Here is a 16,461-nt window from a genome sequence, read left to right on the forward strand (position 1 = left end):
TTGTAGAGCGTCAAGAAACTTTCATCACTGTGACGTTTGGTAAAAATGTCAAAATTCAACACGTGTTTTACACTTAAACTTGTGGATAAGGACGGGGCGATTGACGTAAAACATGCTATCACTAAGGCTTAAAGCTTAGTTTAAAGCAGCATGGCCCATGCCTGTTATCATGAAAATTTTAAAAATACATTTACAAGTAAAATATTTTGAAGTGAAAACAGGAAGTAATTTACACATTGCAAGCGGCACTTACAATTCACGAAAATTATCCAATAGGTCAAAATATATAAAAATAGGCCTTACTGCGTTAGTCACGCTGTAGAGTCATCAGTCGTATATAACAGGTAAATTATTGCTTAAATCTTGCATCTTTTTACTTTTCTTTAAATCGTAGTACATGTTTCTTAAGTTTGATTTTCTTGAAATGATCAAGTTTGATATTTGAAAATAATGATTATTACTGAAGTTACAAATATCCGAGAGTTCTGGTGCTACCCTTAGTAGTTAACTGGTTACTCTCCTTACTATTGCAAATGTTTCTTTGGTTGTGATATAATGCTATTTAGATTATTTAATCATTTATAAAGGGTGTTCATAAAATCACGTTAGGTTGTTTTCAAATGAGAAGATCATACTATGATGCAATCGGAACGTCATCGGCTATTATCTATATATCCGAAGACTGACGGAAGTTGCGATTGATTATGATGATGAATTTCCGTGACATGGCATTTGACCTTTCAACTTGAATAGTGACTACCTATTGCAATTCATCAAGTGACAGACCAAACTTACATGTGATTGCCTCGATATAATTTCTACCCATAATGCTCTTATATATAAATAAATAATAGTGATATTGAAGCGGCATTATTTATTCATTTTAAGACAAAGCATAATAAATACTATTACTTAGCTCAAAATACATAGTTATACAAATACATGTACATATTATTACATTATAATTATTATCTTTAACAAACTACCATGCCAGAATAAAAGTTATGTACACCAAAATGCATGTGCAACTTTGTTTTACATGATATGAATGTAACTCAACATTTCAGTGAGTAACTTCAGGACAAAATATATACAATATACCGGAAGTTGAAACATTCAAACTTCCACCAATGTTGCTGGTAATCAGTACCTAACGCATAACGAACCCGTGCACGAGGAGCATTAAGTAAAAAAGATTATTGTAGCTACATACACAAATAACAAAAAAAACGAATTAAGAATAAAAATTGTAACAATAATCCCTCCAACCCTTACATATTTTAGTTGTTAAAAGCTTAGGGGGAGAATTGTCTTTAAACAGGGTAGTGATAAGTCGTGTAAGGCCCTGAAATAAAGATGATACAAAATTAATTTTATCTCATAAAACATACGTCTCTGGTGGTATAACTTCTAATATTTTCGTCAATATTCTTAATGTACTTAAATATGTTACGTTAAGACTTAATAAATGTTGAGTCTGGTTAGAATTATCTACCAAATATATACTGCACCAAATATATATGTATATTACAAGTATGTTTTATATGACATTGCCATACAACAAAACTACATGTGATGAACAGGAACAACTGCCTTAACAATCGCTCTCTTTACATTACAAAAAAGCCATTATCATGATCAATTAAACCACTTTTTTTAAAGGAACCTCTTAAAAAGTTGTTAATAAACTTCTAGTTTCTTATTAATTATACTGTTTATAAAATAACGTTTTCTTTTTTCTGTTTTTCATTTTGTGTTGTTGCTTTTGCTAAAACATTGAAGAGATCATTTTAACCCTTTCCAAAGGCTGTCATTATAAAAAATTCAACTGTTAACTTATCAAAAAGTAAAAGTATATATACAGCGAGGTACCCGCTGTTTTAAACATGAACAGTTATAACTACTGAAAACATTTAACAATTTATCCTTCAACGTTGAATGATTAAATGTCAATATGGTATGACAGTAACATTCCCTATATTTAGCTGTAACACTAAATGTAAAGATAATTCGAGTGTAAATAAAGCAAATTGGCGTAATTTCTACACAAGTTACTGATTACAACTTTCTTACATGAATAGCTATCTAATGTGACACAAGTCAAGTTTGTATACAGCGTAAAAAGTAATCTATCAAAAACCCATTCATTCAAATACATGTACATATTAATGTATCATGTGAAAAACGTATTTCTTTATAAAATCTTATCTACACTTGGCCTTTAAGTCATAAGGAGGGATAACCTTGGACATTTTAAACATTTGTGATTCTGTTCTGTAAAAGCGCTACTGTGTAATAAAATGCAATCGACTGAACTGTGATATGTATTTAAGCAACTAAGTGAAGAAAGACCCCCCACACGTGTTTAAACATGTATCTACTCAAATTCCATATCCTGGTACATTAAGTAGCAAGCTATTTGCTTTGGAATTTTTATTGACTGAATGTCCACGATTTGCTGGCATTTTGGTCCAAGGCTTTTCCTTATTGTTTTTCTACATAAAGATTTCAAAGATGGTGGTCCTTCCGTTAAACTTTCGAGGCAAGCTTTCGTGGTAGCATGTAGTGGTTGAGAACACTCTGTGTTGGTTTTTATTCTAGTCAGACAATTTATGGCTGATTCACAGTAAACTTCAACCAAATACTTTACTATATACAGTTTCTGTTTGTGTACCGCGTGCTCAAGAGCATCGCATGGTCTACAAGAATCACTAAGGGTGGATTTTACGTCAAATCGACAACCAGCGTTAGTTAAAAGTCTAATTATTTCTGCATTTCCGGAATCAACAGCAAACCAAAGCGGCAAGGTTCCACCATCATCTTCAATATTTGGGTTTGCACCGTGTTGCAAAAGAAGTTGAACAAGATGTGGAGAATTATTGAACACTGCTTCATTTAATGCAGTCATTCCATGTAAACCACGGCTATTTACATTGGATTTACAGTTTAAAAGATAAATAGAAGTTTTTCTGTGTTTGCTTTTTATTGCACTAATGAGTGGTGTTTGACCATCTCTGTTCTTTTTCTCAATGTCAAATCCACGACTTACAAGTTCTTGAGAACATGCAACACTTCCGCTCGCGGCTGCGCAATGTAGCAACGAATTCTGATTGTTTGGTGCTTTATCCAAATCAGCTCGCTGATCAATGAAAAATGACACAAGCGGTGCATGACCTTTAGATGCAGCCACAAATATAGGCGTATTACCCATAGAGTCTTGAGCATCAATAAAACAGCCAACTTGGAGTAGTCGCCGGCAACATTGTAAATGACCTCGTTCTGCTGCTAAGTGGAGAGCCGTTCTTTTATTGTATGCAACCATGCTGACGTTACATTTATTTTCGACAAGTAAATCAATAATACTAACATGTCCGTTCATGGCCGCCATCATTAGAGGCGTAAACCGCCGAACTTCTTGGGCATCAATTTCAGCACCGGCTGCCAATAGCAGACGGCAACATTCAAAGTCCCCATGTTGAGCGGCAAAATGTAACGCTGTACATCCGCTGTGACTTGTTTTATTCACTTCACATCCAGTTGCGAGGTACAACTTTAACAGTTCAACGTAACCCTTTTCAGCCGCTGATATCAATGGCGTGTTCCCGAAAGAATCATCTTCCTCGTAGTCGGCCTTGGCGCTAACAAGAATTTTACAGATTTGTAAGTGACCATTTTCCGTAGCACAGTGTAATGCTGTACGATCTAAGTATCCTCGTCGTCTCACAACGGCTTGGTGCGCCAAAAGATATTTGACTAGACTAGTAAAACCATTGTAACATGCTAGAATAAGTGGAGTGTCATCCAGTCCGTTTCGAGCATTGATATCAGCACCAGCTTTTACTAGCAGCCGGCAGCATTCAAGATAACCATTTTCTGAAGCTAAATGCAAAGCTGTAGACTGTTCCGTTCCAAATCGAACCATTAAGTCACATTCCCATAAAATCAAAAGTTCAACTACCACTGTATGGCCATTTGCAGCGGCAGACGTTAAAGCATATGCACCGTCCCGACCCGGAATATCCGGTGACGCACCGGCTTCGAGAAGCGCAGCTGCACAATCAGCACGACCTTTGGTTGCTGCAGATATCAAGGTGTTTTGCAGAATTTCTGGCGTGCATTGTGCATCTTTTGCTAATTGTCTTACCAGCTTCACTTCGTTCTTATCGACTGCCTTTTCTAGCCTGAAAAATAAGACAGAACCTATATATTTTAACACTCAAAATAATGGCAGGTGATGTAGAATAACAAACATTTCTGTCTGTTAACAAAGTCTCTCACAGATAGCGAATAACTTCGCACACTGAGAGACTTGGCTCACTTCAGATAAAAGATAAGAATTTAAACAGAACATGTTTTGTCAAAATATTTATGTATACTAGCATTAAATTCGTAATTGTCTTTTAATTGAAATGTAAAGAGTTATACAATATGCCTAAAGTTCAGATCTACTTAATTAAAACGAAGTATTATTTATGACCTGATTTTTTACCACATTTTATCAGATTAAGCAGATTAAATGTTATATTACAGACAACTACATGCTACTGAATTTATTATTCAGCACACAGCAGAAAAATGTTGCTCACTGATATGCATTTAAATAGACAATGATGAGTTCTGTTGCTGGCACGTGCAACTGTGGGGGCATTCTGATAACAGACTATTAGACTTCACTGCGTTTGTTTACGTGTAAAATGAAGTTAATGTGGAAAACAGAGCTTGATACACATTGCTATATACATGATGAGAACAGAGATAAAATATCTCAACAATGTTTTATACCTCGCTGAAGTATTTTACGTTCAGAGAGAGCTCAAACTGAGTTTATGATAATAGAAAATAATCTTTTAAATTTATAGTGTTTTGCCTTCTGAAGTAAAATAGAAGGCTAAAATATTACGTACTTGAAAACAGTTCCAACATTAAAATTTACACTTTTTGCACTAGTATTTATTACCTAGTTATTTCGATGAGGTTATAATTATCTAAGTTTTAAGTACGCAAAGAGATGAAATGTAGCGTTATTAAAAACTCATTATTCGTAAACATTTATTGATGGTAGATGTTGGGGAAAAAACTCATCGTCGTAAAAAAAGTAAAGAATATAGGAACAAATAAATGGTATTAAAAATCGATAAATAAGTTCTAAAAAATGTTCTAAAAAAGAAAGGAATAAAGACCTTGCCGTGGATTTTTCGACACCTGCTTGGGCAGTCTTATAGACCGTTGACTTATACATCGGGCAGTTGTTCAAGAATTACGTTTCAACAGCTGATAAGGCCAATAAGAATATTATTTTAATGATTAATGTACTTTTGATATTCCCCAAATTCCTAGACTCTCCAGTTCCTATCATTTTTGATATTTTGGCATCGCAATTTCTGACACTGATGGGTAATTCTTATTAAAAAAAGAAGGAAGTTGTATAATTATGTTAAAGCATTGCCAATATAAACAGAAAGCTATACAGCATTATTAGCAGAATATCAATGAAACCTTCATTGAAAGAAACGACTGCTGGGTCATATCATTAGTTTTGAACAAATAAGTTTGTGTGTGTTTTTACACGGAGTAATATAATTATGAGCAAAACTCTGTAGCAAAATCTATAGTCGTGTGAACTTTACACTTGCAAATCTACATTGTGATGAGACTATATTAATAGCCAGAAGGGATATTGTGACATCGATATGTATCAGTCAGCAATATATACTCAATAATAATCAAATCTGTTGTATATCTGATATCATTATGTTAAATTAGATATATTCAATAATATAATGCTAAATTTCATGTGTTTACGCTTTTTAAATAGACAACTCAAACTTTATTTTAAAGCTATACCCCCAACAATACAGCCTGGTCGGACTGAATAAGGCTACCATCACAGTAGGTTCATGGTTAAATCAAGTTTGTTTCACTTATTTATGCATGCATCTGTTTTAAGTATTATCATCATTATTATTATCTCATCATTATTATCATCGTCAAGAGGCGTCCGAGGCCGAGGGTTTAAGGTATTTGACTTCAAACGACTTGTCTCTCCCCGCTGTGAATTTTAATTCATCCAAGAATTTTTTCATGTGAGGAAGCGAAGCTAGCCAACGGAGAGTCAGTGTTGCTACTCATGTGCCTGCTCGTGTCAAACATAATACACTGGGTGGGGTGGTGGCCGAGGGAGAAGAGACATGAGGTCTTAATTCATCAGTTCACCAGTAAAGCTGGTAAGTAACCGTATGACATTTACAGCGTTGGCACGACTTTAAGCTCTACTAACCAAACAAGCCAATTAACATGATCATCATTTTTTGTTGTTTTTTTATAGGTTTTGACTTGCAACATCAGAGCCAATTAGTGTGGTTAGCAAGCTAAAGTATTTCGATGTCTCTGGTTGGTTTTCAAATTCATAGCGGTGAAGGAAATACGATTTTTGACATTGATATCAAATATTTGACTATGTATAGATTGTCGTCATAGGTTCCTATCATTACAAATTCATGAAACAATAACTTGTTTCACAGTATATAAACGGAATCACTGTACCCCGTCTTGCGAGTATATACAATTCAATATGTACCCAGTAACCCTGTCTTGTTAGCAGAAGTACGTGTTACTTCCGATTACTGTAACCTTCTTGGGAGCCTATATATTTTAACTTAGATTGCAGGTTTATATAATGTGTATTTTGAAACAGTTTTGTAATATATACATTGCTGAAGGGTTTCCGCAAAACATACAGATATCACTTTTACCAGGTTTTATACCTGATCCTTAAGTTAAAATACCATGGTTTACTTACGACGTTTTACGTTTTTAGATCAAAAAGATATTATAACTTTTTTTTTCAATTCAGCCTTCAAAGCAAACTAACAACTGAATATTTAATTACTAATATCAGGTTTTGCTTTCAATGCACTAAGCTAACAATTTACAAGGAAATATTTTCACGGTAAAACTTAAGATATATAGTTTCCTTTTACTCTGTTTCGGGTTTAACTTGTATTATATCGATTTATCTCGTAATTATTAAATTAAAATGATAGCGAATATCAGAAAGTTTTATTGAAGTTCGCAACTATTGGATTTCAATCAGTAAATATTTACCAATTAATATTGAAATATGTTTAGATCTACTGTATAATTATAATAAAGAGTTTTTCACATGGTTGCAAGCGCTCGTGTATACATAAAAAGGTTCCAGGAATATTAATAAAATATTTATAGGATAAATTTTTTTTAACTGTACTTGTTTTTTAACAAGTGTACAATATCTTTAATACTATATAAGGCTTAATTATATATCAAATGTCCAAGCCAAAGACTTAGTAATTTATGTAGTAAAAAGTATCACTTAAGATATACTGTAGACTATATATAAACATAAGGTATCATAAAATACGTGTAATATCGACATAGTTAATGACTCCAATAATGCTATATACAGTAAGTGTAATAAAAAACACTGTTTTAGCCTACTTTATGATGATATGCTGGTTTCGCGGTGTTACATTAACCGTCAAAGCAGCTGTCAGTAAAAAAAATACCATATAGATCTTAAGTACATATATATCACGTATTAATGAGACATTGCATGGCTAGCCTAGAGATTTAATATCTATATACTTGCTACTGGTTCAAGGTTATGACCATATTATAATGACGTGTCTTTGTAGATCAGTAATTTAGAAAATCAAATCTCTGGGTATTGATAAGTTACAGGAATAATTAACATACATCTATTTATATGTTTATACCAATATAACAATGATAAAAAGGCCTTATCTAAATATATATTTATAAATAAATTTATACCGCTATATAGATTTATAGCATGAAACATGATACTTTAATGTCACACGGTTAAGGTCGTTTTAAACTGAATGTTTGCCGGATATTTACGACCGTATGTCTATATATATGTCTTATGCGACAATAGATTTAATGTTTTAAACACGGAGCCGCTTCAGGATTGTGAATGTACATGTACATAAATTATATACATACATATAATACATATATGTGTAATTAATATTACGGACTCATTTGAATCCACTTCAGTTGGGTTACAATTTCATTAGTTCTTCAAATCAAATGCATTATCTACGAATATCCTAGATCGTGCAGTCTGCAGTTCTAAGTCAACCGTAAGATATGTAGTATCGATTAAGCTATTGCATGCAGTCTACAGACGGTTAACATGTATATAAAAATCCGATATCTAACTAGCAAATTTGTAAGTTTAAAATAACTTACTCAGACATATTGGATGGTCAATGGAGCACATAACACCATTAGATATCCATTTTATGCTATTACACAGCCGAAACTAGTTCACTTGCAGAAATCTAGATCAAAACAATTTAAAGATAACAGACTTCCTAGTCACGTGATCAAAACAAAAATTTTATCAATAAACAGAGGCAGTCACTCAAACAATTTGGATTGCTTCCCTTTGACTGAATTTCCTTGTTCTATTAGGTTATAACTAAAGAAAAACCATTGTTTTGGTAAAAACTATTTCGAAACATCCAAATATTGTTGTTATTAAATTATTATAGAGGTATCCTTCATTTATTTATTCATTTATTCATAGCATGTACATCCTTCTAATAGCCTAATATTCCGTATACCGGATAACGGAGATAGGACATAGGCGGTGTAAAACTAAATTTATCCTCGACTGATAAATGAAATTGAAAATGCGTCCTGACGAACACAAGAAGAAAAAGAACACTCAGTATAAAAAGAAACATGGCATTTCAGAAAAGGAAAACAAAATCAAAGAAGACCCTAGAAATAAAACCAACGTGCAAGACCAAAAAGCAAAACTTACAAACGTCAATGGAGCTGAATCCAAAGAATTTCAACAATCCGACAAAACCAAAGACAAAGTGAAAGTAGGTTCTAGTTTTTGTATTTTTGTAGCCTAATTTATTCGGTGTGACAGTTGAACCCATTGTACAAACATGTTTTTCAAAATGGCAAAACATTGCCCATTAAAAATTATCTCGATGTCTCTTTGACATTTAGTTTAGTCTCATTAGTTGCACAGGCATGACAGGGACACAGGTGCTCGTCCACTCTTGCCTTTGGTGCCCATATAAAAATCAAAGGGCTGCAAGCTCTGTGGTATTTTCTGATCTTTGCAATCTAAATCGTTATGTATATCTGTATGTTATTTTCCTGTAAAAGTTATTGTAATATACTATAATTCCAGTCTATGCGAAAGTCAAATTTTTTTTCAGGCCACAAGGACCGAGACCCTTACTTAGGTTTTTTTCCGGCCCGGATGATATTTTTCGGGCCCAGACATTTCAAGCATTGTTTTATAATAACTCGGTTGAATGTAAAAATTGTCTTTCTTTAAATTAGTGAGACCATCAATATAGAGACATAAGAAGATGCTGACCAATTGAAATAACTTAAGCAGGGTTCTCACTAGGATTTTCAAAGGAGGAGTCCTTGGACTCCCAAGCACAGAAAAGTAGGAGCACAGAGCACGTTGAATATGTTAAGCCATCTTTGCTGCACTTATGCAGTTGACGAATATGATGTTTATTAGCAGAGTAAGCTAGGGGTTTGAGAGTCGGAGTTTGAACAGAGAAAAAGCTTATTATTCAGGAAAATGGTAGTATGTCCCAAATGAATTACACTGTACCATAAAAGGGATTGAAAAGATTTGAAATATAATTTCAAAAACCCTACATCATCAAACCATTATGCTGTTTTCTTCCAGATTCACACCACACACCCCCCCCTCCCATAAGAAAATATTCATTGTATGTGACAAACACATACTGGTAAATACCTCCATCTCAACTAATGTGAACAATATCTTTAGTAATTTTAATTCTTAAACTACATTTAAGTGTTATTACACACATTTTAACAAAACAAAGTTTCCTTTTTGTTTAATACGATTTTTTTAATTATAAAAAGTGGCATCGCGAAAATATGTGACAATTGAAAATTTGTCTGTTTCCTGCAGAAACATTCACAATTCTACTTGTTGTTGATTTTGATTATATTAGATTAAATATTTTTTGATTATTTTAAGATTGTTACTAATCGGCTATTTCAACAGGCATCATAAAACAAAATTTTCAAATCTGTAATTTACGGCAAAATTTACCCTTGTTGATGAAACTTTTTGAAGACAGAGAGGTATTTAGATCTATTTGACAGGTACAAAATAGATCTAAGGTTGGTCAATATCTTCTTTAATAAATTCTTTGCGTCACCGGGAACTTGTTATCAATCAGGTCATTGATATTTTTAACTTTTTGAAATTTTATTCGGACATGAGGACTGACGGAAAGGAATTTTTCTCGGACCGCATGATTTTTATTCAGCCAGGACCGAGGACCGACGGACTTTCGCACACACTGAATTCATCTTACAGGACACCGAGATGCAGCGACTGCTTTTAGATTTTTTTTACAATAACAGTTTAAGTTTGATACAAACAGAATTTTGCATGACTAGAGTTGCATCAAAAAATCATTAATGTTCATTTTTTATAACAGCCACACTTTATCCTTGCATATTGTGGCTACTTCCTTAAAAAAATAGGTGCCTTGACTTGGATTTGAACCCCAGACCCAGTGATTTTCCTACTTATATAACAGACTCCGAAAAAAGGCCTCTTCCCAATTGAAATTTTCTTTAAAATCATGCAGTTTTCCCAAAAATCTGAACTTGAACCAGCTTTTTTACTTCCCAAATCAGCAAATTTAGCGACAATTTTTCCCAATATCAAGAGGATAAGGCCTCATCCCAATTAAGTAAGAAAAATCACTGAGACCTCTCACACCCTGGACCGGCATAAACAACATGACCTCGCTGTACTGGACTTCAGCAAAGCCTTCGACCGTGTCCCACACAGTCGCTTGCTTGTCAAGCTCCATCATTATGGCATCAGAAACCATACCCTGAAGTGGATTGAGGCATTTCTAACAGGCCTCACTCAGCGCGTAGTTGTTGATGGAGCAACGTCCGACCCAGCACCCCTTATCAGCAGAGTCCCCCAGGGAAGTGTGCTCGGACCCATACTCTTCCTGGTCTTCATCAATGACCTGCCACTTCATGTCACGTCCAAAGCCAGACTCTTTGCTGACGACTGTGTGGTATACCGGGAAATCAACACTGAAGAGGACTGCCACATTTTACAGGATGACCTGAAGAAGTTGGCATTGTCGGAGAAACGCTGGGGCATGAGTTTCCACCCAGAGAAATGCAGCATAATCAGGGTAACCCCATCATATACCCGTACTCCTTGAAGGGCCACACACTCGAGATAGACTCGATAACCAATGACCTCGGAGTCCATATGTCTGGAAACCTCTCCTGGAATCAACATGTTGACAAGATCGTGAAGAAGGGCAACAGTACACTCGGCTTCCTTCGACGCAACCTGCGCATCAGCAATGAACAGGTCAAGAGCACAGCCTACATGTCACTCGTGCGACAAGGCCTTGAATATTGCTCCACCGTCTGGAACCCTTATACCAAGGACCTTACACGCAAGCTCGAGATGGTCCAGAGGAGAGCTGCAAGATATGTGATGAACCGTTACCACAACACAAGCAGCGTATCCTCAATGATCCAACACTTGGAGTGGGAGACATTAGAGTCACGACGGACCAAAGCCCAGTTGACCATGATGTTCAAGATCACCAATGACCTTGTGGACATACCAGTCAGCGATTATCTCACCCCTGCCCCGAGCCGCACTAGAAGTGACCACTCCAAGAAGTTCCATCTACCATCCACATCTACATCGTACTACAAGAACTCCTTCTTCCCTCGTACAGCCACAATATGGAACAGCTTACCTGCCTCCGTTGTAGAGGCCCCTGACTTGGTATCCTTCAAGCAGGGGCTATCAGCCCTCACATTCTAAGTCGCCTTATGGGCCCAGCTACAAGTACCCACTAGTGATATCCAAGGCTGTGCCGGCAGCGGCCACCGTAACCGGAGAGGTTTGGGTTGAAGAGGTGAAATATAGCTGGCCATACTTTTTGTCTATTTCTCTACCTTTGTACTATCCAACCTCTTCTAACTTTCTATCATTTCTTGTATATTTCTTTTTCTTGACCTAGCACCACTTGTCAGGTCATAATCAAGTGTGATTGCGCCGACGTACATTGTAGATGTAGAAATAGACCCTAAACGAGCGCGTTACCCCAGCACCACTGAGAGGTTATACGAAGAAAGCCGTAATAAAATCATATAATACTAAATTTAGAATTTCTATTTCGGGTTTGTAATCCTTATTAATTTTGTTAACATTCTTCTTCTACCTTATATACAATCTTAAATGACTTACATTTAATAGGTAAAAGCTCGGATGAGTTTGAACAAGGGTCATCTTGGATGAAAAACTAGGTCATAGGAGCTAAAAATAGAAAAACCTTGTTAACACTAGTGGTCACATTTTTGCCTCAATCATCATCAAACTTTGTCAGGATGATTGTCTAGGTAATAGCTCGTATGAGTTCGAACATGGGTCATCTCGGATGAAGAACTAGGTCACAGGAGCTAAAAATAGAAAATCTTGTTAACATTCTAGTGGTCACATGTTTTATTCTATTGTCATCAAACTTGATCAGGATACTTGTCCAGATAATTGCTCAGATGAGTTCGAACATGGGTCATCTCGGATGAAGAACTAGGTCACAGGAGCTAAAAATAGAAAATCTTGTTAACATTCTAGTGGCTCCTGTTTTAATCCAAGTATTCTCGAAATTGGTCTGAAAGTTTGTTTTGATGATTTCAACTGTGGTCAAAAAGTAGGTCACACTGCTCAAATATGGATAATCCTTGTTAACGCTCTAGTGGTCACATTTTTGGCTCACCTGTCATGAAACTTGGTCAGAATGCTTGTCTAGATAATTGTTCGGATGAGTTTGATGGGTCAGGTGAGCGATCTAGCGCCATCTTGTTAAAGATGTAATACAGTTCAAATTCATCGCAATGACACATTTCATGATGGGCATTTTGCCATTTATGGAATGCCTATAAAAAAACTTTCTGAGTAAGGTTCTAGACTTCAGCATGATTGGCCCTTTAGTGCAGAGCACCTGTGACAGTTTGATAAGTTGTCATGTTTTGTTAAGGAAAGTGATGACAAAGTCCTGTATATTCGTCCAGATTCTGAATCTCAATTTGAAACTGTTAAGGAAACTGTGAAAAGTAATATTAAATTTGAAGGCTTTGAAAGTGATGAAGACAGTGACAATGACACTGTGACAAGGAGCTTTAAATGCTTTTTTTACATAACTGGAAGTGTGCTGTTTTAGATTAAGATTTTTAAAGTATCATACTTGTTGATAATAACTGCATAGAATTATGTTGACAAAATGTAACTTAGTTCATATTGTTTGCAACTACATTGTTTATGTTATACGAGGGGTGATCAAGAATTACGTAGACTGGTTCAATATCTTTGAAACGGACCCATATAAAATATTTTTATTTATTTCACTGTCCTGACCTATCTCTTTGCCATTTACAAGGAGCTGTAAATCAGTCATGCATTACTCAGAGCAGAATAACTAGCATAATTGTAACTATAGTAACACGTTACCGGCCCAGGCGCTATTTTTATATATAATTGCTTTATTCAATGCATTATAATTTCAACACTGTTTATCAAAATAACAGAAAAATGCAGTGTTTTCGGATGTTTGTATGACGTCACATAAAAAATTGACGTCATTTGAAGTTATAAAAGGAAAATAAACAACGTTTAAACCATAGTAGTCCGTTACGCAGCTACGTTAAAATGACACCACAAGAACGCATTGAATTGCGTGCCAACATAAAATTCTGCATGGAATTAGGTGAAACGCCTACAGACACATATAAAAAGCTGCAGAGGACCAGAGGAGAGAATGCTGTTTCTCGATCACTCAATTTTAAGTGGTTCCGGTGATTCTCTGAAGGGCGGAAGTCACTTGAAGATGATGAAGGGCGTGGAAGAAGGTCAAGCCGTCATTATTGACGTCAATTGAAGATATTATCAAGGAGGATGCAAGAGTGACCGTTCAGAAGTAACTTGAATGAGCTATGGAACCACGCATACAATTATCACCAAGAAATTGAACATACAAAAGGTATTTTATGTGCAATAACTTATGTTTTTTTTTTTGTTTTAATCACTCTACAACCTATTCAGTTTCGAATATAAAAATATTAAAATTTTCCGCGCTAATTTATGATTTCGCATGTATTGTTATAAACAATAAAATGCACGGATACACATTTGTTTCAAACATGCTGCGTAATTCAAATTTATAAACAATGTATCAAAAACTTAAATAATTTTACAAAATACTTTAATATTTGCTTATCAAGTATAAACGCCAGCTGAAGGGCCAACGCTTTGAGAATTTGGAGGACAAACACCCTAATACGTCAGTATCCAGCAGAGTATTACAGGAATATAATATATTCTTCTCTCAGTGGCCTAAGAGGTATGAACGTTGCATTGCATTTTCTGGCTCGTACTTTGAAAAAGAGTGAATGTCATGTGCCAGTTAACGCTTTTCCGTAAACACTTACGACGCTGGGACGTCGCTGACGTCAAGAGATTTTTGACGACGTGGGCCGGTACCGCGATAGTGACACATTTTCATGGTTTGTTATTCCAAATTATGTAAACATATTGTAAAACGAAATTGCATGTTGTTTGTTGATAAAACGTACTTTCATGTGATATAAGTTTTATGTACATTTGTCAAACAATAAATGAGATATTGAGCCAGTCTACGTAATTCTTGATCACCCCTCGTAATAACATGTAAACATTGTGATTGTTATTTTCTCCATTTTATGCATAGAAGATTTAATATAGAATGATTTAAAGTGACTGTTGAATATAAAACACTTGTATTAAGAAACCCCTGATGGTACAATCCTAACCTGATGTCTTCACAAATTATTTTAAGTCCACATGTAGTTTTAAAAATATTGATTGCATCATCAATCTTCAAGACTACTGCAGGTATTCACTTGAATCTTCACACATGTTTTCCTTAACAACAAGAACTCAGTATCCAAGGCTGATAACTTTCACTTGGACATTTATTTTGCTGAATTATAGCTCTTTGTGAACTGAGAAAATTTTTAATTAAAATTTGAATTCCAAACAAATAAAAATATTCTCTAGAAATTAAAACATGGATTTTGAATCAAGGCCCTTTGTGAAGTTAAAAAAAATAGAGCCAATATTTCTGAAAAATAAAGTCTATTTTTCATGTCTGCTCTAGAACATCGTTGCACGCAATACCCAAGTTTCATAGCTGAATCGCATTAAATTGTCAATTAATAGATCCCTACTCTTGACATCTAATTTGAATAACATTAGATTTAACCACAAACATGGACATGTGCTATTTTCTGAAATTCTTATTGTATCCAATAATCTGATAATTATAATTAGACAGGTCAGGGATGTATGGTATTAACTTTGACACACAGATGGAATTTTGAAATAGCAAAAAAATTTCAGTTAAGGTACAATGTAGCATGCATGGTTCAAGCATAAGAGGCAGGTTCCATGTATACAGGTTGAATTTAAATAGTCTAGAGGACAAAGGCTATAAAAGGCCTCCTTTTCCTGTTATTTCAATAACTTTACGATCCTTTGATTGACTTTGAAAATACTGTCAAATCTGTGTTAAGGACCAACTCTGGATAAAGACCACTCAGTAAATAAAGGACACTTTTTGTCAACCCTTTGGCGTCATTGATTGAATAGAACAGTGTAACCTCCAAATAAAGACCACTTGGTTATAAAAGCCTGATGATGTTCAGTCTCCCTTGGATGACCTTTGTTTAAAAGTTTTACTGTACATGTGTTCTTTTCACATTGTTAATTTATGAAAATCTGTTAAAACTAGAATCAAGTTATTTTTATTCAAAATTTTTCAGTTGGAAGAAACAGAAGAAGTAAGTAAACATTATGGAAAGCGTAAGTTAGAGAGTAACTGGAGTAGATATGAGGACGACTCTGACAGTGAGGTAGAAGATGATCTTCCATTACAAAGAGGAGAAGACTTCAACAAATTGTTGGCTCAAGCAGGTGCATATACATGTATATTATAAGTTTATATAGGTGACTGACGGGATATATGCAATGAGATCTGTATAACCCTGCGGTTAGAACTGTCATTGAATCAGTGCAAAGCATATAGATAATGCATTGATATCAGATGACAAATATCAGCAATATGCTGATACATTAATAATAAGTCCTTATTTCTTGTATATAATTCTAAGAGGATATTTTTTTGGTTTGAGTGAAATATGGAATATATTTTCACGAAATATGGAATAAATTTTCACAAAACATGATAAAATGCCACATATTTCACGAAAAATGAAAAAATAACCTTTTTAATTAATTCATTATCACAGAAAAATGGTTACGAGCCCCCTTGCTTGCTACGCAGCTGC

The 16,461-nt window shown here is 34.9% G+C and overlaps 2 protein-coding genes across 2 annotated transcripts; one reads left to right on the plus strand and one right to left on the minus strand.

Moving 5' to 3' along the window:
• Positions 1 to 859: 859 nt before the first annotated feature.
• Positions 860 to 8,483, minus strand: LOC132754049 (ankyrin repeat and SOCS box protein 3-like). The gene is made up of 2 exons (XM_060744635.1): positions 8,254 to 8,483; positions 860 to 4,181 (listed from the first exon to the last, which is right to left on the minus strand). The coding sequence occupies exons 1-2, from the start codon at positions 8,259 to 8,261 to the stop codon at positions 2,378 to 2,380; spliced, it is 1,812 nt and encodes a 603-aa protein (XP_060600618.1). The 5' UTR covers positions 8,262 to 8,483; the 3' UTR covers positions 860 to 2,377.
• A 159-nt stretch (positions 8,484 to 8,642) lies between these two features.
• On the plus strand, positions 8,643 to 16,087 carry LOC132754050 (uncharacterized; the record flags this gene model as incomplete). The annotated part of the gene is given in 2 exon segments (XM_060744637.1): positions 8,643 to 8,897; positions 15,937 to 16,087. Coding segments are annotated over 2 exon segments (361 nt in total), but the record flags the coding sequence as incomplete, so codon positions are not given.
• Between the last annotated feature and the right edge of the window lie 374 nt (positions 16,088 to 16,461).

Source organism: Ruditapes philippinarum, unplaced genomic scaffold (genome assembly GCF_026571515.1).
Source record: "Ruditapes philippinarum isolate M1 unplaced genomic scaffold, ASM2657151v2 ctg161_1_1_1_1, whole genome shotgun sequence".
In the NCBI taxonomy this organism is placed as follows: Eukaryota; Metazoa; Mollusca; class Bivalvia; order Venerida; family Veneridae; genus Ruditapes; species Ruditapes philippinarum.